General features: G+C 40.0%; 1 protein-coding gene across 1 annotated transcript; it reads left to right on the top strand.

The window, feature by feature from the left end:
* Positions 1 to 2839: 2839 nt before the first annotated feature.
* Positions 2840 to 12712, top strand: LOC139282309 (BTB/POZ domain-containing protein KCTD12-like). The gene is made up of 2 exons (XM_070901931.1): positions 2840 to 2853; positions 10068 to 12712. Exon 2 carries the CDS (start codon positions 10072 to 10074, stop codon positions 10864 to 10866), a length of 795 nt encoding a protein of 264 aa, XP_070758032.1. The 5' UTR covers positions 2840 to 2853; positions 10068 to 10071; the 3' UTR covers positions 10867 to 12712.
* Positions 12713 to 22767: the final 10055 nt, after the last annotated feature.

Genomic DNA, 22767 nt, shown 5'->3' with positions numbered 1-22767 from the left:
TAACTGCCTTAATGAAGCTCATAAGAAGAGATACGTTTAATTTCCACAGTTCTGACTGGACTCTGGTCAGACTGCAGTGAACAAAGACTTGAATATGAATGTAACCTCTACAAAAGACCTAATTATATCGAGTAGTGTACTTCTACTGCTGTTTGTGTATGTTTTTGTTTGTGAGTTTGCAAAGTCGAACAGTAACTGTTGCAGAACAACGTGGCTGCAGGTTCTGATTTACACATCAGTTCTTTATTTGTTGTTAACAGCAGTGTACAGATTATTTCTTCTGTGATGTGTATGTTTGTATAAATATGGAGAAAAAAGCTATATAGATAACAAATAATGCTGGTTAAAATCTATTCATATAAGATGGAAAGGATGCTGTCTAAATGTTTATTTATTTTTGATGTCATAAAAGATGAAACAATAAAAAAGAACAAATATTTCAGGAAAATATATAAATTCTACTTTTGCAAGAAGATAAATTTGGTATTTTTGACTCTTGTTAAAAAGCCACTAATATTGCTTTTACTTAATTTGCTTTCCTAATTTTCAAAATTTCCACTAAATTAGATTGTAGTATGCGTTGTGGTTTTTTAGCTGTTTTTGTTGTTAGCCATGATGCTGAAGCATGAAGAGCATTGTGATCCTCCAGGGATGAGGTTCTGTTGTGTGGGTTTTATCGCCGTGGTTCCCGATCTTTATAGCATGTGATATCTTGAAACGAAGCTATGTTGACTTGGGACTTCTGGCCTGTTATTGTAAAATATATATTTTTTTAAAAACGCCATTGAATTTGCAGCCGGCCCATGCTCTTTCTTGTCTGTCAGGCCCTTCAGCTAGCTGGACGGTTGACAGAGAAAGAGAACATGTCCGAAAACGTGACTGAAATTACAATCGCTTGGCTTGCATCTTTGTCCCCCTCCATGGCCACAGTGAAAGACGGCATCTTAAAATAGCTCTCCCTCTCTGGTTATTTACATTACCTTAAGTGCTGTACTCTCTCTCGTCTGGGACTCGGGGAGGAGCCACCCGGGGGTGGGTGGGGTTGTTGGTGGTCAGGCAGGGAAGATGGACTTGGGCGGGGGTTAAAGGGGGCTGTAGCTTACTGGCGCCCGTTGCCATGAAATCCACCAACCCTGGTGCGCAGGAATGACGCAGGTGCCCCACCCATCCACTGCACCTCCTCCCTCCATCGCCGGCGTCCTTTTCGACGTCCTTGAGAACTAAGACCAATCCCATAAAAAGAACAGAGGGTGGAGAAAAAGAGAGAGAGTCTCATCTCCATTCATAGAAAGTACCTCAGAGAGCACTCATGATAATTAACAATTATAAAGGAAAACTGTCGCTTGTCCAAAAGTCAATCCATTTATTTACGGCTTTGGGGAGGCGATCGTTGGGGGATGGTTTTTGCGTAGAACTCTCTACTAGAGAGCATTTGGATGTAAACCAAAACAGATTCATTCATTCATAACTGCTGGATATATTTAGAACGTCCTATGTCTCTCCAGGAGTCATTGATATTTGGCCAGTGCAGATTTTTGTCCCGCATTTGTCATAATCTACAACTGACATTTATTTTGATAGAGGATTCTCTTCTCTTCCCTTCTAAGAAAGCTCATATTAACTTTATTTTTACCCATAAGTGCCCTGAATGATTTTCCTTACATTTATTAAGAAACCTGAAAAAACTTGCCTTCCAGGACCCTTCCAAACCTCTCGTACAGCCGCATTCTTACTTTCCTTCTTGGTCTGGAGGAAGATTCTTTAAGTGTCTAATTAGATCCCAAAAGAAGAACCAGCAGACTTTAAGCTCTGACCAATGGACAGACAACATGTTTAAAAATGTGAAATTGAACAGTTTTTCTCTATGTTTTTTATCTGCTATAGATGTCCGGCTTATTTTCCCAGACCAACCTTAAGAGATAAAAGGGAATTCTAGGAATCAAGGTCCCACTAGAGCACTTTGCCTCAATGTGGACATGAGGAGATGAGATTACAGAGAGCAGACGCTGCATTCAGATAGACATCTAATGTGCTGGAGTAGGGCATAACTTTAGAGAGAGGACTCAAAGCAAGGTGACTGTCCAGGTACCTCACTGCTTGCTGGAAATGTTATCTGTGATATGGAATGCTGTTTTTTTGTTTAATGTTCAGACTCAAACTTGCACTGGATAGCCTGACATTGTTTGGTAAATTTGATCTAATTTCAAGTAACATAACATAACATATCACTTTACATAGATGAGGTGAACAGGATAGCATCAACAAATGTAACAACAGCACAAAGTAGCACCTCAAACATCACCAAAAAGTCAACAACTTCCTGCCTTAATAAAAGTTAAATATTTAGATTAATTTAAGGACTACACAATACAACAAGACACATTTTCAACGGTATCATGGTAGAGTAAGTGGATAAATGGGAACCCATATTACATGTTTATTTTAAAGGGGCACCACCAAGATCAGTTTACTCATCATAAGTAGTATTATTCTGCCTGTGAGAACAGTTGTATAAAGTGGTGTCTCTGGAGGAAGCTTTCCAAAGTCCAACAAAACAGCCCAGGATTATCTAGTATATGTAGGACTCGAGTCATCACATTTTTAACACAAAGTCTAGATACAAACTGGGGATGTGGAGATGGACATTTACCCGTGAGGGTCCGTCTAATGAAATACGCTCATACTAATAAAAAATCCAGATCTTCCTGGACTGCCCCATTAACAGGAGCAGCGGTGTTCAGACTTCAGTGTATGAGCTCTGGAGGCTTCAAGTTTTTGCATCACACTTGCGTAAGCTGCGTACTGGACTGAGATTGGCTACCATACTAGTTGTGATGTCACAAAATCATGCTCGTACATACACGGAGAAACCATCAAAACAGCTATCATTCTGCACAGTGAAGGTCAGACATCCAAGTGAAGTAATAATATGCAAAACACATTTTTGAGTGGAATGGGCCTTTAATTTTTCTTGTAAGCCCAGACTGAGCAAAACGTAGAGCATCAGACACGATTTCTGGATCGTGACACAAGGCAGCTCATATCTCATCTGAGGCTGAGGCACCACCATCATGTCGGCAGGCCTCTATTTATGTCCTTCTTAAGTAATGTCCCCTGTAATTCAATTGCAAGGCAGCTAATTGAAACATCGGAGGAAGGCAAGGGATGGAGAAGTGGAGAAGACAAAGAAATGATGTAGGTTTGAGAAGGAGATATGTGAGAGTATGTGTGTGTGGCATAACAATGTAAATGTGGAGGAAAAATAATTTCTGAGTTTTCGACTTATTGGCACAAACATACATCTTTTTTTTTATACACGAGTACCAAACAGACACGCCATACGATATTGTCTAATTGTTTCCCATATATCTCTCCATCTCCTCCATTAGTCCCTCCAAGCAGCTGAGGAGCATCTTTAGCAAAATGAATGTAGCGGCTGCTCTAATCGAATCAGCCAAGGGAACCTAATTATGGAACCAACTTTATCCCACTCGGGCCGGCTGCAGGTAGACCGTCTGGGGCTCACCACAGGGATGAGGCGACTGCTCTGCAATCGGCAACCCCCCCCCCCCCCCCTCCTAATTCTTAGTGAGTCGTAGCCATGAATCAGCCTCACTGATATGGAATGAGAGCTGTGAGTCAAATAGTTGCTCAGATCCTCCGAGACTGGGTTTTACAAGTGGTGGAGAGATTGATGGATCAATGAGAATCAAATTGTGCCTGCATGTTTGGGGAGTCAGTGGTGCAGAGATCGAGAATGAGAAACAAAAAAAAGATCTTGCATGTGAAATTAAATTCATGTCAGTGTATCGTTCACGTCTGGGGTTTTTCTTTCTTTGTGTTTTGGCTGAATATATTAATAGATTTTTACATTTTTCCAAAGATGTACAATTAATTTCTGTTACAGTATTTTACAATTTGACTCAGTTCTCAGTTTCAGTGTGCACACATTTTAATGCAAAGATTTAAACACAAAGTGCTGTGCTTACTCACAAAGTTCAAAACACTTTATCACATGTTCAGTCCAGATTACAGAATCAATGCAACATGAGTTTCTCCTTATTTTAATAACATCTCCCTGGGGAGTAGCGTTGAAACATAATTGCTAATGACTCTACTGAAATACCAAATGTTTGATGTGTTAAACAAACTTTCTGGTTGATACAGAACAAAATCTGATGCAGTCAAAACAACAATCATCATTTTTCTGTATGAATGTAGGATTTATTGTGTTGTTAAGTTAGACTGCTTTATCGAAGTTTACAGTAATATAGATATACAACATATTCAGTTCATAAAATGAAGGTTTTACTCTGTAATACAGACTTTTAGCATTTTGTTCTCACTGCTATTCAGTGAACATACAGCCTGATAATTTAATTACATCATTTGATACAGATGTTTTCATTTTGTGTGCTATGTGAGACTTAAGATTTATGAAAATTGAAAGTCTGTTGTGAAAATTGAGCCAAAGCAACTGTAAAATACTAATTCAACATTAGCATCTTAATTTCTCTATATTCGGACTTGTCTTTATTCATATGAGGGCTGCCCTGCCATACAACATGTTCCCCTCGCCCCATCTCTTTTCTAAAGACAGGAAGGACGGGGCATGCTGGGTGGACAGTCTTTTTTTTTTTCATCCCATAGAAAGTCAGTGGGGAGAATAATGTAGCGACCGCACACACACACACACACATATACAAAAGCACACATTAGCCCCAGGGGACCTGTTCACTCTCCAAATGAAGACGCTGAGGGAGGGAGGGTGGATGGGAGCCATGTGAACCATTCACATACACACATGCACACATAAGGGCCTTGGTGTTGGTGACGGGTGGGGGTGGGGGTGGGTGACACAAAGGCACAGAAGGAAAGATGTGACATTTCTGATGAAAAGGTTTTTATGGAATACGGTATGAAGAAATGTTTTCCATTTTAAGGTGTACAGTTTTTGTCGAATTTCATTCTAGATATTATTGGTTGCTACAGCGTTACTTTAAACTGGCTGCAGGAGGTGCAGCACTGAGGGACAGTAATGGTGAAGCACAAGAGAAGAAACAAAGGACAAAGGCAGGAAGAAAATGTTAGGAGGGTCGTCGTACCTCTTAGCTCATCACGACACACATCAGCCTCCAGCCCCGCCCTGTTTTACGTGTGTGTGTGTGTGTGTGCGCGTTTGAGTGTCTTTGGTATCACAATCAGTGCTCCGGCTGAGTCTGAGCCAGAGGATCCATTAGAGCTGATTGAGAAGCACAAGGGTGCAGACGTAACCCTGAGAGAAGGTGACGAGAACACACACACACACACACACACACACACACACACACAGTCCAGTCCAGTCACACGAAGCATGAGTAAGACTAAAGACACAACAAAGGCATACACAGTCCCACACACACACGCACATACTGTACACACACTCGAAAGCTCTCATGATGAGGGAGGGATGAATTTGCAGTTGAACCACAATAATGAAGTAAAAAGTCTGAGCCATAGTGGTCTGAGTTCATGTAGGAGGTGACTGCACAACAAATGTACAAAAGAGAGTGTGTGTGCGTGTAACTCAAGAGTTAAAAAAAGAAATGGAAGCCTAATTACAGGATTACCCAACACTTGGCTCCACATAGTTCTTTTTCACAGCAGACATTTTTGACTTGTCATGGTAGAAAAAGCACAGGTGTTGCTAATAACATCAACGACGGCTCTGTTGTATTCATGTGATCCAAGTAAGCCATGACAGTGTGACAATGAGCCAGCACGAACACATACCAGGAGCCTGAAACAAAAGCAGGTGAATGGAATTCAGCCGTCATTCATTGTATTATTCACATCTGTGCTTTTCCTTCTGTGACATGTCAAAATGTCATGAGAAAAAGGTACTACTTGTATTGCTCTGTACAATTTGCTTGGCTGTATGATCTGTGATGAGGGACTGGATCTTTTTTTTTTTTTTGTTCCAGAGCATCACACCGCCAAACTAAACTGCATGTTGCTACAATGAGTGGTTGAAATATTGACAAAAAAATAGACAAAGAGTAAGGGCAAGTGATTCCCTGTCGACAGAGGAGACGAAAGGGGTTTCTGCCCCTCGTCTCTGTCTGTGTGTGTCAGACAGGAGCAGGGACACGAGCTCGGGTGAGGGCGAGAGAGAGGAGACAACACATGGATGATGGACTCGGTGCTGTACAGGTCACACTCCAGTACACTGCAGAGTGACAGTGTTTGGCTGGGTGTCACGTCAGAAGGCTGCCTTATGTCACAAGCAGGGGGTCACATGATTGCTCAGAGTGAGGGACAGCACTACACACACACACACACACACACATCCATAAAAACATGTCCAAACACACACTGAGTAAAAGTAAAGTCAACAATCCAACAGCACTTCAGCTACTGGCATAAACCAAAAAACAATTTCCTTCTCAGTATTACACACATAGAAACATACATTAGCAGAATGTAAAAGTGGGATGCCGTGTTTGTTTTTCTATCTATCTATCTATCTATCTATCTATCTATCTATCTATCTATCTATCTATCTATCTATCTATCTATCTATCTATCTATCTATCTATCTATCTATCTATCTATCTATAAACTATAGTTACTAGTTACTTGTGACCCCTTACAAAAGACTGTGTGTAATTTCAGATGTCTATTAGTTAGCAGCTCCACCAACAACATCAACAACACTCAAAACAACATGATGTATGGCCTTAGAAATATGAACCAAAAACTACGGATGAATACATGAACTGATGGGTCTCAGAGGGGAACCTAAATGATGAGTAAATGAGCTGCCATATCTCGTAACCTTCATATTCTCTAGGAAATGGCTGGAAAGCTGAACCTTACAACTTCCTTTATCCAATTATCTTCTGCCAGACTGTGAGAAAAAATGGTAACATTTAACAGCGATGACACAGACATGAGGTCGAGACTGGACAGAGGACGATAATTTAGGTGTGGTCTGCAGAGAGAGAGAGAGAGAGAGAGAGAGACATGATAATTTATTTTATAGTGACCAGTGTTTGTAATACACCTGTTCTTCAGTGTTGTGAATATAGAAACAAACCACATAACCCCAATAAACAAGCATACTGCTTTTTATACAGTTGGCCAAAAAAATGTAATTTAAATGTAGTAGAAATAAAAGAAAAAGCCAAAACAATGTCACACAGAAGAGCTAACACAACAACCTGCTTCTTCATTTACTGTCCACTAGATGTCACCCTAATGCAAAGATTGAAATGTCTCGAGTGGAAAAGACTGGGTGATAGATTTACGTTTGTGCTCAAAAACGAGCATTTCAAGTGTCAAGAAAGCAATACATTTATGTGCTTATGATGTTATTACCACCAAGAATCATTATTATATCTAATATATACCGTGTTGGTGTGCCGAATAAAGAAAGACAAATCAATAAGATCAGCATTTGTTTATCATCCACTTGACATCTTTCCCCAGTTTGATTTGGTACAGCTGCTTCTTCTGCACCTGAAGAAAACTCATGTCAAGCTTTCTAAGTTACATGTTACATTATTGCATTTATCAAGACATGACACTTATCATCCCTTTGAATTACACAAAATTAATTCAGAAGTCTGTTTTTCTTCTTAGTGTGAGATTTTTTTGTATAATACACAGTGTTTATTTAAACCAACATTATTCCAGGATTTGGACAGAATATCCAGATGTTTTAAACGCTTTTTGCTTCATCAGCATCTTTATCAACATTTCCAATGTTGCACAATGTTTTGTGTCTTATCCTTGAACACTTGCTTTACTTTCGTATCTGATTGGCTAAATCCCTGCAAGGTTTATTCCATTCCACAGCAATTTTTCTGCAACGCCTTTCTGATTCGTTTTTACTGACTGTATCATTTCTGCAGGCTGCAGCTGTACCTCTAAATGTTTCTGTTCTCTAAAACCTTGTTTGTTTCTGAGCAAAATTACGAGTGTTTTCCATAACACAGATGGATCTTAATCAACATTCTCTCTTACAAACAACTGATGCTTTTTATGCATCAAACATCTGAGATAAGGGACCAATTACATCTCACTTAGTGTTCCTCCTCAGCAGAAATACTGGTGTGTGCACTGAAACATGAATACAGCCTACACTGCACTTCAAGACTAGATCAAAGAGGTCTTTGGTGTTAAGCTGAAATCGATCCTTTGGTTAAGACTTATGTGGGTTTGAGGAAAAGTGCTGCCTCTTTTCAAGGGATTTTAGAGACACCACAGGCCAGTCAGACCAGCTTTATCTTATCGTTAAAGTGGAGGTTTTTGGCAAATCATGTGTTTTGAACTTCGCCTGTTATTCTATTTTCGATGCAGAGGTGTACACATAAAGACCCCAGGCACACTCATGCTACCTCCCCTCTCAGTTGTACAGGAAGATTTGGGGTTCATTGGTGGAAGTGCATCTCACTTTGTCCACAAGTGATTGACTATTGACCAATGTGATGTTGTGTTCAAGCTGAACACATAAACCCTGGGAGGCCTGAGGATGAGTTTGATTCCTGGGGGGCCCAGAAGAAAAAATGCTCAAGGCCAAGTATGACAAATAATGTAAGACCCCTGCCCCCCTGAACTTTGGCATGCAGCTTGACTGCTTGTTTCCTAAAATAAACCCCAGCCAGAATGCATGACAGCACATGAATAATGCATCAAAAAAAGTTACACCAAGCATTAATACTAACAGCCATAGGACATTTTAAGTATGTTGACTAAACAATCTCATCTCAAGGTCCATTTAGTAGCTGTACGGGAGCTTTCGATCATATGACACAGTCTTCCTGCAGATGGAGTTTTCCCGGTTGTCATGAAATCGAAGATGTTCAAAATGTCCTTTTTTTCTGAGCACAATTTTTAAGCCAACATGGACGAGAAGTTGTTGGAAGAGTTCAGAAGAAAAAGTCCATTTAAACATCTACAATTCCAGGACAACAGAGCAGACTCCTGCTGATGAGGATCATGTGATATGATGGAAAGCTCAATAACACTTGTGGTACTAAATGGATCCTGAGGTGAAACTGCTGTTTTGAACTTTGAACCTCTGATTGACCCTTAGTGCCACAACTGTTTATAATCTCTCTACTCATTTTATGTGACAGGTTATATAATGTGTTTTTAACATCATGGTGTTTTATGGAAACATAATGAAAAGAGAGTTGTTATGTTTGCCCTAATAACTTCTTCTTCATAATAACAACTGCTTCTAGTCAATTAAGGGTGTATCAATATCATCTGAACATACCATACAAAGTTGCTGCAGCCTAATGAAATACATGAACCTTTTCTAATGTTACGCACTGTGCTGCAGAAAGACACAAACATCCTGTTACAGATATCAACACATCCTGACTTCACGCAGTCGATGAGCCGTCATAAAGGCATTAAAAGCAGGCAAAAAAATCCATTATGGTGACAATAAGCTCTGCAATGTTCCCAAATATTTACCACCGTAACTATAACTAAATACTATAGGTCAAGTAAAGTAACTCAAAAGTAGTCCTGTAAGCAGTAAAAAGTAGGCGTAAAATGGAGGTTAAAAAAGGCTTTAGAGGTGCTAATAGGTTTTGTTACTTTTGGACAGAGCCAGGCTAGCTGTGTCTCCCTGTTTCCATTCTTTATGCTAAGATAAGCTAACTGGCTGCTGGCTGTAGGTAGCTTCATACTTGGGGTATCAAGATGAATCTTCTCATCTATAAGCTAACTCTTAGAAAGACAGAGAATATACGTATTTTCCCCAAAATGTCAAACTTTTCTTTGAAGTACAGTAGCCTGTTGCTGACAAGGATATGTCAAGATGTTTACAAGTTAGGAAGTTACATGGAGCCTTTGAAGGCAGCATTATGTTTTCTCAGAGCTTTCCAGCGAACAGTTAATGTCTCTGTTGGCCGTCCTTTTCCTTCTCCTCCCACTCAACCAAACCAATACAAACATCTCTGTACAGTGAGGCGACTCTCCAACTGTACGTCCTCGTCGGGGCACCTACAGGGACACAACCAGGATTCAAAAGGAGACACAGAGAGAGAGGGAGAGAGAGAGAAAGAGAGAGAGATGGCGCAAACCGACAGCCAAAGTTCAACTTTCCCTGAGATAGTGGAGCTAAACGTGGGTGGGCAGGTCTATGTGACCCGTCTTGAAACTCTCACGTCGGTCCCCAACTCTCTCCTGTGGACCAAGTTCACCCAGAGCCTCCCGGGCGACCTGCCAAAAGACAGCAAGGGCCGCTTCTTCTTCGACCGGGACGGCTTTCTGTTTCGCTACATTTTGGATTATTTACGGGACTCTGAGCTTTTTCTGCCCGAGTTTTTCAAAGAGAGGAGGAGGCTGCAGAAAGAAGCGGACTTCTTCCAGCTGCCGGAGCTGTCGAGGCGCCTGGCGGCGGTCAGTAAAGACAGCTCGTGCGCGGAGGACAGCGGGGACCCGGAGGAGGCTGAGCTCACGAGCCCGGTCACCTCCTCCTCGGACAGGACCCTGCGCTCTCCCGGGGTCGACGCCGGCTACATCACCATCGGTTACAGAGGCAGCTACACTATCGGGAGAGACATCCAGGCAGACGCTAAGTTCCGCCGGGTTGCCAGAATAACCGTCTGCAGCAAGATTTCTCTGGCCAAAGAGGTTTTTGGAGAGACCCTGAATGAGAGCCGCGACCCGGACAGACCTCCTGACAAATACACCGCCAGGTATTACCTCAAGTATAACTTTCTGGAGCAGGCGTTTGACCGGCTGGCCGAGGCGGGTTTCCACATGGTGGCCTGCAACTCCACCGGGACCTGCTCGTACGGCAGCAATGACCCGGGGGAAGACAAACTGTGGACCAGTTACACCGAGTACGTTTTCTCCCGATGAACGGACCGAGAGCTGCAAGAGTGCATCCACGACTTATTTCAACTAACACTGGGAGTTATCATCAGTTATACAGCAGTTCTTACATTTATTAACAGCCCAAACTGGCAGTTTCAGTATCTTGTGTTTCTGTGACTCTCTGCTCTGTGCAAGTGGGATCAGCCGGAGTTGAACTTTTCTGAATTTTCTCCTGCAAGAGGACTCACTCCAAACTCAAACACGGACACAACAACAACAATTTGTATGTCATTACTCAAGAACCTCTTGAACAATAAACAACATTTTTTTTTATGTAGATAACTCTGGTATCTGTGTCACCACATGTTTTTGCAAGCAATGTTAGAGTCACAATATTGATTGAAACACTAGAAGTCAAACGTTACATCTCCCCACATTTGTAACAGAATATGGGGGCAATTGTAACAACACACATAATACCTTCATATAAATACCAAGGACCACAATAAACTCCCAAGAACATGGATATAGTTAAAACAACGTAATATCCATTGAACAATTAAATCCAGTTTAATTAAAGTAATCAGTTATACAAATATAAAAACAATCTAATGAATAAGTAACAGAAACTGCTTCACACGAATAAAACATCAACATTTAGATGTAGTTAAAACCATTTTATCTCCATTCAACATGCATTCACAGTTTAGTGTGTAAAAAATTGAATGGCTCCAATCAGGGTTTGAATTTCAGTGCTGTCAGTGTCAATACTAGGCTACTAATACAAACCCAAAACAATAGGTGAAAAATATGTTGATTTTCAGCCAATATGGCATTATTTAGAGTTAAGACAACTTCTGATTCATAGACATTGAAAGCATAAGAAATTGGCTCTTGGGGGGAATTGATGTTTTGATGTTGTCGGGCGCCAAATGTAATACAGCGTTGCAATTGACCCCAACCGCACCACCCATGACACAAGCTACCCTGCTGGCTAGAAATAAGGAAGCTAACGATATATCAAATGTGAGACACAAAGTAGGCAGATTTAAATTTATAGACATTAAAGGTGAAGACAGTATGAATAACCTTTCACACCTCAAAAATGAAAATGAAAAGCTTTGAAGTATGAGGAAGTTTGTTTGATCAGTTTGTCCTTTTGCAGACAGGGAGGGATCATCACAGACCATGTGCGTAATTAGTTTCATGGTTCTGTCTCATTTCTGATTGGTGCCATTTGAGATGTAACAATTGAACCTTGTTACAGTTGCCCCCGGTATCCCCTACATCTCATTGGTTAGTGAGGAGAAAAGACAAAATGACTCTTGTTATAATGAGTCACTGGGTCCTGGGTTATTTTTATGGCCTCATAACCTTCATGGCTTTCATAAAGACAGTTTTGTTCTTAAGTAAATGACATAAATGGTAACTGAGGGTGACAGAAATGTTAGGAGCTGGTTTATTTTGATCCTTACTGAGCCGTGCTTGCATTGTCATGTTATTGTAGAGAGGCTGCTGATGTTCTGCAAACCTTAACTAGGACTGTACAGTAAATAGCCTAATGTTTGGTCTGGTTTTGACCTGCAGCTCCTCCTGTATTCTCCTAATAACTCTCAAGTGTTTCATTGTGGGGGATAGATGGATAAGGAAGACATCAAGTTGCGCCTTTGGTATGACTTTTATTAGTTGTTTTGTTAAATTTGATCGAGCACACATGCAGCGTCACTGCTTTCACTGCAGATTACACATTGGGACTTTTTCACAGTGCTACATTGTTATGTGCCATCTATGAGCTGTTGTCATTGTTTTCTCTTTAGATATAAAGCTACAAATAAAGTGTGACATTGTAACACTATATATTGTTGTATTGTATACTATACCTTATCATCCCCTTGAGTGAAAACTATTTAAGATTTATGTCTTTTTTTTCAAATACATTGATGCTTCTTTTCACACAAGTAAGAATGTGGTTTTTTTTTCTTCTGAGGTCACCAGTGTCTTAGTGATTCCTCTGTGCCAAAAAGAAAGAAGGCATTTTAGAAATTTACAAGACCATCTTATTTGGGCTCTTTCATAATAAATTTATACTTAGACATTTTCATTGATATATTCATCTAGCAGAGTTCCCTCGTGCGATCAGCCACACTGACCTCATTCATGGATACCTTTACGTAGTAAGTAAGGACATATTAGAGATCACATCTCAGATGACCTCAGTAATTAAGTCAGATCATATTGTTTTTAACATTAAATGTGACATTTATCAATCAATTGATCTATGTTACAGTAGAAGTGCATTATAAACAAAAGGAACTAAAATACACAAATGACAGATGAGTTGTCTCAATTCAAAACACCATTGTGAATTTGCAGTATGAGTTCTACATACTGAACACAATTTAAACCAAACTTAGGAGGAGTAACTCTTTGCATTCTCATTTCTCCTCACAGAGGTTTATCATATTCAAGTAAGTTATGTACATTACTCTGAATTTTATACATTTTTACAGCCGTTTCAACTACATTACTTCTCCTTTTATCTGAGGTCCAGTTCAAGTTGGAAAATGAATTCAAGAATGAAAATGAATGCCAACAAATTGTAGCCCAAAACAGCACTCGGTTGCCGATCTGGCAGAGCATAGCAGAGAGTCCTTCTCTGCTACACAGAGCTCTGTTATCTCCCCTGGGCAGGATGGGAAGGAGGAGGAGGGGGGGGGGGTTCTCTTTGGCTGACAAGCACAGTAATCAAATGTCTGTTCCCTTGTGGGATCCTGGGGCTCAACTCCAAGCTATCCCAGGATCAAGTCTAATACAAAAAAAGGCTTTATGTGGGCTGTGTGTACTTGAACACAAATGTGTTAAAAATTTAAAAAAAACAACAACTATGGAATATAATATATACATAAGTAATAATAATATAAAAACTGTAAAATGTATTGAAAGGGATTTGTTCCCTAACTCTCAAATGCAAACAAAGTCATATGAAGACATATACACAAACAAAGATGCGCGCACACACACACACACACACACACACACACACACACACACGTGTTCCCACCTCAACCCAACCTCCCACACACACTTCTGCTACCAAGTAGCTTCATAAGAGCTTCAAATACAGACATGTCCACACAAGAGGCCTCGTATCTGCTGTCAGCTGATGCGGCCATCTGGACAGGAAAGAGGAAGAATCGACCGCAGCTCTTCCTCTAGTGAGATCACCAGAAACAGGACGTGGCGCTCGCTGTCCTCAGCAAAATCAGACACATTTTTCCTCATCGTGTGTCTTACTTAGAATGTATTATTATGAGAAAACAAAATGGGTGAATACTTTAAACTGCTCTGAGAGGCAAAGATGCACTCCAATACCTTACATCTTCTACATTAGACTGAGACCTTATGAAAGGATGGGACAAGTGTTGGTCAAAAGACATAAAACACTTAATTAAATATACATATCTGAGGCAATGATGAGTTTCTCTGCCAAGCAGCTATTTCTAATACAGACCTTGTTGTGTGTGTGTGTGTGTGTGTGTGTGTGTGTATCCTTGGTGATAAAACACCTCCAAAACACATTTCACTCGATGCATGCTATTTTTTTTACTTCTGTAAGAAAACTCTATCGGCCAAACACTGAAAATGTGCGCGCGCGCGCACACACACACACACACACACACACACACACACACACACACACACACACACACACACACACATAAATGAACACACAGAGCGCAGGAGGGAGACAGATAAAGAGAGCCAAATTAGCCAATTTGCAGAGTTGGAGATAACACAGACGTGTTGGCTTTCTTCATATCAGCCTCTATGTACTAAATCTTTCACACTTTCTCTCACAGTCTCTGCCTCTAGCTCACTGTGACCTGCATGTCTGTAATGCTGTTTAATTTCTCCAGCTTGTCTGATATAGACACATCACACTGTTTACAGAGAGAACAACACATGAATAATTAATCCAAGCTGTGTTTCTCTTTGTTTAGAGCAGGTGTGAGAGCAGAAAATATAAATACAATGGCCTTTAGCTAAATGTAAGAACATTCTGCCTTCATTCCCATGTTATCTGAAATGTGCCATCTACAGTTCCTTATACTGTAATAGAGAACCAGAAGGTCAGCTTCAAAATATTTCACAATCCTTAAGCCACCTTAAATCTACTTAAAACAGCAATACGCCTTTATTAATTAAACAATGATTTCGCTCAACATGAAACACAAAAGCATAAAACAAAGCATATTTTATTCCTGTATGTCAGCGTAGTAAATCTGTCTGGGCCACACATGCAGCTGTTACAGGAAAAAAATGAAAAATATCCTTTAAAGGAATAGTTTGACATTTTGGGAAATGTGCTCATTGCCTGTCTTGTAGAAACTTAAAGGAGAAGATTGATAGCACTTTCATAAATGTCTGTTAAATACAGTATAATGCCCAGGCCACACCACCTCCCTCTACCTGTGCATGACGACTACCTCACTGAACTGCTGCGGCTTGCACGCATGTGCTGTCCACGCAGACAGCGTTGCTGCTGCCTGCCTATCTCTTGCCTATCTGAGTTTGATAATGGACATCAATAAAAGCCTTGTTAACAAATGAAGGGATTCAGTCCACAGAAACGCTAGAGGGCTTTTAATTTGAAACAGATGTCTGTGACATTCTACTGATATTGACATTGAAACTGTAGTGAGAGGCGTAATGTTGCTGGTACGATGTGAATATGAAGATCAACACTATCTATTTTTGCTAAGAAATGCACACGTCATGCTGAAAAAATAGGTGACGTGCTGCTGCAGGCAGGCCTTAGCCGCACTACTCCTTTAAAGGCACAATCAGTAATCCAAATGTAATCAGAATATCTCAACACAAAGCTGGAACCTGATATGACTTGATAAACTGATTGGTTGATATTTAACTTAACTAGTATAAACCTTAGATATTTGTGGTCAAAAATGAGAGATTGTCCCTTTTAAATGTCTGTAAAGTGTCTGATGAAACATTCCCATAGCAGCACAAACCAGAGCTCTTTAGCTGAGCTTGACAGTTACTTCTTCAGCAGTTGACAAAACAATCCCAACTCAAGGTCCACTTACTCGCTTGTTCTGGATCTTTTGATTATATCACATGGCCCTTATTAGCCTATTGATTTAGCTCACTTGCCATGGAAATATGGAGACTTTCCATTATTCTGAGCAACTTTAGGGCTTCTCATCCATGTTTACTTAAGGGTTGAACATTTCGTTCTTGACCTTAGAAACAGCAGTTGACAAAACAATCCCAACTCAAGGTCCACTTACTCACTTGTTCTGGAGCTTTTTCATCGCTCTTTAATCTCCTCGGTTATCTTGGTGTTAGAGCAAACACCTCACTGCTTGAATAAACTCTGAGACGTTTGGCAGCCGTTAGCTGCTAATGTAAAGTACACACATTGTAACCATCACAGGCTTACATCATTGTTTGCGCACCACCTGAACACATATTTAGCCCAGTTAAGTGTTTGTGTTACCAAGCAGTGAAACCATGAAGGATTCATACATTCCTTGAATTATTAACAGTTCTCAGAATTGTGTTCAACTAAAGAAAAAGAAATGTCCTTGTGTGGACTTGTGCCTCATCATAGTGAATATGATATATTAGTGACCTTGTCTGTTTCTTCGAACACCACCAGCACTTTTACAAGAAAACAAACATCCTCTTTCACAAATCCTCCCCCTGGAGCTGCCGTCTGGCAAAGGCACTAAAACACTGTTTAAAGCTACAATCCATCATTTAAAAGCCCAGCTATGCTCTTGAATTATGACACTCCAATCTATAATAATTCGACGCATGCATCTTTCATACTGCAACATCATTCAGTTTTACAATCTGGCAATGTGGTTTTGTTATTGCCATAATGGATGGCAACTTTAAATTGCCGTTATTCCTCTTCAATTACAAGCAGTGATACAGTAGCAGGGCAGCACAATCTGGGGTTAGTGTTTTTTTGTGTGTGTGTGTTTGTATCCATGTACAGTGTGAAAACCAATCACTGCACTGGAGAAAAGGTAAGATGCAGAAAATGAAAGCAATAATACATTCTAGTCAGAACATTGCTCCTCCTGCATGACTCTGTGAGGGGCAGCGAGACATAAGCCTCTTTCATCTTAAAATGCAAAATCCAGCATTAAGACAAGATATACAAACCTGCACACAGGAAGCTTTTGTTCTACTGTCCTGTTTCTTGTGGCTAAGAGCACAACAATGCAACATGAAATGGAAAATAATAAAAGCTAGCTGATCAGATCATGTTTTTAATCACGACAGCATCACACATCACAAAGTACAGCCTATGTCATATAACACTTCTTGCAGCAGCGTTAAAGCTGCCTGCAACTGTGCGTTACATTTTCTAATCACACTGGCACAAGAAAAGGTAGTGGAAGAATCAAGCTGCAGTCCTAAACTTTTTTTCTTTGGAAACTGCAACTAACTTTTATCAAGTAAAGACAGTTCACAACCAGCTGTGTACAAGAGACAGTTAGGAGGCTTTTCTTCTTGAACAAGGGCTTACATGAAGTGGAATCAACAGTTCAGTAAGTTTTTTTTTAAAAAGCTCTTATAGGATGTGGATTTTCTTAATTGTTTTGACTTTTGCATGTATCTCGTTTGTGCTTTTGAGACACTTTGCATGCCATGCTATCAGGAGGAGAAAAAACTCCAGGTATAGCTGCAGATAGGCAAAGACACAAATCTGTGATCCTCCTGTGGCCATGTTATCTGTCTCCATCAAGGACTCAACCTCAGTGCCTCTGAGCAGAAAGCTCTTTCTCCCATGTCTGCTTTGTGTAGTTTTGTTGGGTAGAGGGAGGGTGTAAATGTCACCAGTCTCCGCTGAGCTGCTCTCAGGTCCCAGCAGCAGACCGGAGATTGGTGCAGCTCCCAGCGACGGAGCTGAGCTTTGCACTGTGTCGGTAAACTGAAAGGTAAAAGGCTGCCAGCATCAATCAGCTGCAGGGAACATAGAGGAAAGAGAGGGAGCATCCTCATCCCCTGCTGTGGCTGCAGTGGGCTTCCTTTCACAAGAAGTGCAACCCCCCCCCCCCTCCCTCTCAGGGCTGTCTGAAAGGGCAAGATGTGGAGCTGAAACTCAAAGTCCAAAACTGAACCATCTTCTGTGTAAGTTGATCTGTGAGACTGTTACTAAGGTCTCTTTAATTTGAGCTGTAACACCATTTCATGAATAGTAAGATACTGCATTGTTTTTTTCCTTTGTGCAATGGAAAACAACAAAACAGCATTTCAGTAACTGTGACTGATACTAGATGAAGTATCACCTTTACAAAATTAGCTTATACATTTTCAACTTTCTTTGCCTTTGTAGCTAGTCTGTATGATTTTGGTCAGCCAGTCAGTCATCACTTTGATCCAGACTGAAATAAATCAACTATTAAATGGATTGCCGTGAACATTTGTACAGACATTCGTTGTCCCCAGAGGATGAGTCCTAATGACTTTGGTGGTCCCCTGACTTATTTTGTAGTGCGACGAGCAGGTTGACATTTGTCGTTTCGAGTGAAATATCTCAGCAACTGTAGGATGGATTTCCACAAAATCTGGTAACAACATTCATGACTCCATGGGCATTAATTGTAATAACTTTGGTGATCCCCTGACAATTCATTTAGCACCATCATCAGGTCAAAACTTCTATTTGACCAATACATTGGTTCCAAAACGAATGACATTTCCATCTGCCTCTGCTGTACTTTTTAGTGCGAGTAAGTAAATGCTAGGATGCTAACACGCAAAGCTAAGGTGGTGAACAAGGTATAAACATTATACCTGCTAAACATCAGCATGTTAGCATTGCCATTGTTAGCCTGCTGATGTTAGCATTTAGCTCAAAGAACCACTGTGTCTGCTGTAAGTACAACCTCACAGAGCAGTTAGCATGACTGTAGACTCCAGGGATGTATATGAATCCAAATACGTTATTTGGGAAAGCACAAATAATGCGATGGAATCAGATCTTTCTTAGCTCGAAAGAGAGAGATGATAAGTACAGTGAGGATGTGGAAATATATGTCATAATTAATTATATATATTATATATTACTTATATAAATTAATTTGATGCTTTGAAGGCACAACAATTGTATGACCAATAAATATTAGGTTACTAAATACAACATTTGCCTGATTTAATGTGACTTCCGGCAAAGCCACGCCCACTTCTGGTCTTCTATCCGAATACAGACACAAATAATTTTGCTGGTTGAACAGATACAGATACAAATAATGACGTCAATGTACAACTCTAGTACATTCTTGTTCCAACTCTGTCGTTGTTTCACATTAAAAAAGTTTGCCAGACTCCATGCTTGAACAGCCTTTGAGGCCGTGTTTGTAAGTGTGATTAACTGACTTTTAAGAAAAGTTAAAGTTCTTCTTCTAATGTGTTCACTTTGTTTAGCATTTGTACATCAATAATGGCCCAAAACCTAATATTTTGTCATGATCACTGATTAAGTGAGGATTGTAAAAACAAATTCTAGGTCGTCCCGCCTGTCTGTTTGGCTCTGGACAATGTTAGAGCAGTGATATTCAACTGAGAGGACCCTCGCCAGATATCTGCCAGGCCCCGACACGCCCACTTCTTCCTCACTGCTTCCTGTGTCGTCCAGATAGTACAATGGTGACAGATGATTGACAGGCAGATAGAGGGGGATAGTGCCTCACTTGAAACTTGGAAGTGTTTCCTCATGTCACAATGCTTTCCTGTGTGACACATTGAACAGACTGTGTGTTCATGCAGTCTGTATGTCAGCGTTTTAATATCAAGCTGTGTTACAGGCGCACCAACTGTTCGCTGTATTGTTAGAAAAATTTGTCTCAATAGTCAATAATTTATCAAATTTCAAAAAGAGCCATTTTTTGTGCTGTAAAATTTCACAAAGATCTTTCAGACAAGATCTCTTATTCATGCGAGCAAACCACTGAGAGGAAGTTACTTTCTGTAAAACACTGGATAAAAAGAATAGTTATGAAATAGGCTTATATTTGCATTGACAGTTCAGGTTGAGGACCCCCCCTTACCCCCAGATAAATTGAACAAATTCTATTTCAGATTTGATTTTCAGTCAGATGAACAACCCAGAGCAGTAGATAGAGTAGAGCCGGCAATCCCTCCTTGGTGGATGTCTTTAAAAGAGGATGGACCAGGACAGAGGCAGTAGGGAACTTTGTGTTTCTTTCCTCTAAAGCCAACAGTAAAAACTGTTTTAAAATAGTACTATAAATAACAGCTTTGGGGCATCTGTGAATTTCTCCCATGGAAAAAAAAAAAGCGAGTCAAATCTTGAGGTGGTTCCATATACCCAAAGGAAGCAATGGGAGCCATAGAAATTCTTAAGACCAGGGTCATGATTTTCCACTTAGCTGCTTGGCAATCATATCTTAAACAAGAAAAACAGTCACTGTAGCTTTTTGAAAATGTCCTGGTGATGTTGAAGACAGATCTCTCCCATCATGTGTCTCATGGTTACTTATTCCCGTTTACACCGGTCAGTTAGACAGATTTAAAAACGTACATCCGTCTGGCAGCCTCTTTGTAGATGCTCCAACAAATAAATGAGCATTATTCAACAGCTGGTCCTGACGTTTTCTTTTTAGCACAGATGACATTGATGTCTGAGTGCAACCTTCCATTCAGCCTTGCAGATTAAGTTTTGCTCTTTTCTAAAATTTGATGCCCCAAACAGCACGAAAGCATTAAATCTCTAGTAAACTAAGGGACAAATATTATACATTTTACAGCTCTAAAAATGCTGCAAACTGAAGATATAATTATGTTCTACTATAGTCTGGTTTTCATTGACTGATTACTGGAATAAAGTGAACATTTTGACATTAAGTATAAAAGGATTCAATCTCACTGATGGAGTGAGAGGGTTTAACTATTACACTGAGAGGAATGTCTGACATCTCTGCTCTGTAAACATCGTCCACACAGTCAATCTGGTTAATCTTTCACCTCTCAAGCTAAATTTGAAGTAACTAATGTCTCTACATGTGTAGCCTGCTTGTTCTGTTTGACCCTGCGCTGTTTCCGGCTTTCTGTACTAAATAGGTCAGGCTGAGAGTCACAGGAGTCATCCTAAACAGATGGGGCATGTCAGAAACTGAAAAATGTCTCTATTTGTGCCTTTGGGGAACTGAACTCTCCCGTCCAAAAGACCAGATCACAGTAAACCATAAAAACATTTCCATCCATCAGGCCAAGAGTGCTGGATGACCAATGGTTAACGTTTCAGTTTTGACTCTCGGTCCACAGAGAGCTCGGAACCAATAAAATTATTTCTCCAAGGTAAAAACCACCATGTAGTCACTGCCACAATGACCTAAATAACATCTTTGTAACTCTATTCTTGCAGCTTCCTGTCCTCTCCTCAGATCTTTCTCATTCATCTGAGTGGTGGCATAAAGACATGACTGTTCATAACTGTCAGATGGAATCGTGCAAGTGAGGTCAGCGTGAGCTGTTGCAAATGTGACTTGCATTGCTTCGCAACTTCCTCATGTCGATGAAATACTGCTTTCAATGCTCCAATACTGCGTTTACTCAAACATAGGCTACATTACAGCAGTGTAACCTTCCTCATGATTCAAACAAAAGGTCACCTAGAACCACATTTCTCAGTAACTTTACTTTTGTTTTTCTTTTATTTCAGTGAGCACACAACCACAGACTTCCTTAATTTGGGATGCCAGAGCCTGAATCGACCGTTTTAGGGCATGGCACTTCCCCATTTAATGGCCTGAGGACAGAAAACTCTCTCTTCCCTTTTGTCAGTTTAACATTGGTTCACCAATTTCCTGTAAAACTCACCCCAATAACACAAAACATTTTCTTGCTTACCACAACACAGGTGAACTGAATTGTATTTGTGCCCCACAAAGCATTAACGGTTTTTCAAGAGAATTAGTATATCTATAAATGGACAAAGAATACTCTCTGTGGTGCTAGTGTTTCAGTGTTTAAAAGTTTTACAAACAGACATTCTGAAAAGCAGAAAGTGTTTATACTTGAGGAGAAATGGCTGTGGATTGCAGCATACTGCTCAGTAGTTTATAAAATAAATACTTTTAGTATTGGTAACTGTTGCCAAAAATGGACAGTTAGATCTGGACTGTCTTCACAAGAAATACCATTCAAGAATTTCAAGACAGACATTACATGGGAATATTTCTTGATAAAATGTTTTTTATTTAACTAAACACTGTCGCTATAGCAGAGTCAGATAAAGAAAGAGAACGTGGAATCCTCCTAAAACATATATTTATTGGCATTAATTACCACTAGATTTCAATTTGAGAAGCATTTTTTACCAGATAAACACGAGAAAATATATGTACTGATTAACTTTACAGGCTTACTTGCAGTCACTTACCCATATACCTTACAACACAAGAGCAAAAAAGCACAGCATTTAGTGTTGATGTTGATGTATTACACAGATGAAGAAATGTTTCATTACACAACAGAGTGGAAGATTAACTAAAAGGTTGTGCCAAGATGTGTTAACTTTTAAACAACTATTTATTCTTTCTGTCCCGTTTCTTTAGACAGCATTAAACACCTCATGTAAAAATGTGCTGCATCTTTGTAGCTGCTGTTAATTCTTGTTTAGTTAAAGGATCCCTATTAGTAGATGCCATTGTAGTTTAAAACTAAAGTGCAGGTACTTGCCAGTACGTCCTTATGACTTTAGCAGTGTCATAAAATATCAAAATATCAGTCATATTGTACACAAAACATTTACAAATGTTTCACTGCTCACAGGGTGATCTGAAATAATTTGGGCTTATTAAAATAATGGCATTTCTACCTACAGTACAGACACTGAAATTGTTCTTTTACTATGAGACCAATGATGCCACCATGTGGTACACAAAT

The sequence above is a fragment of the Enoplosus armatus genome, chromosome 1, assembly GCF_043641665.1.
Source record: "Enoplosus armatus isolate fEnoArm2 chromosome 1, fEnoArm2.hap1, whole genome shotgun sequence".
Lineage (NCBI taxonomy): Eukaryota > Metazoa > Chordata > Actinopteri > Centrarchiformes > Enoplosidae > Enoplosus > Enoplosus armatus.
The sequence above is the reverse complement of the archived record's forward strand: the minus strand, read 5'-3'. Positions and strand labels throughout refer to the sequence as shown.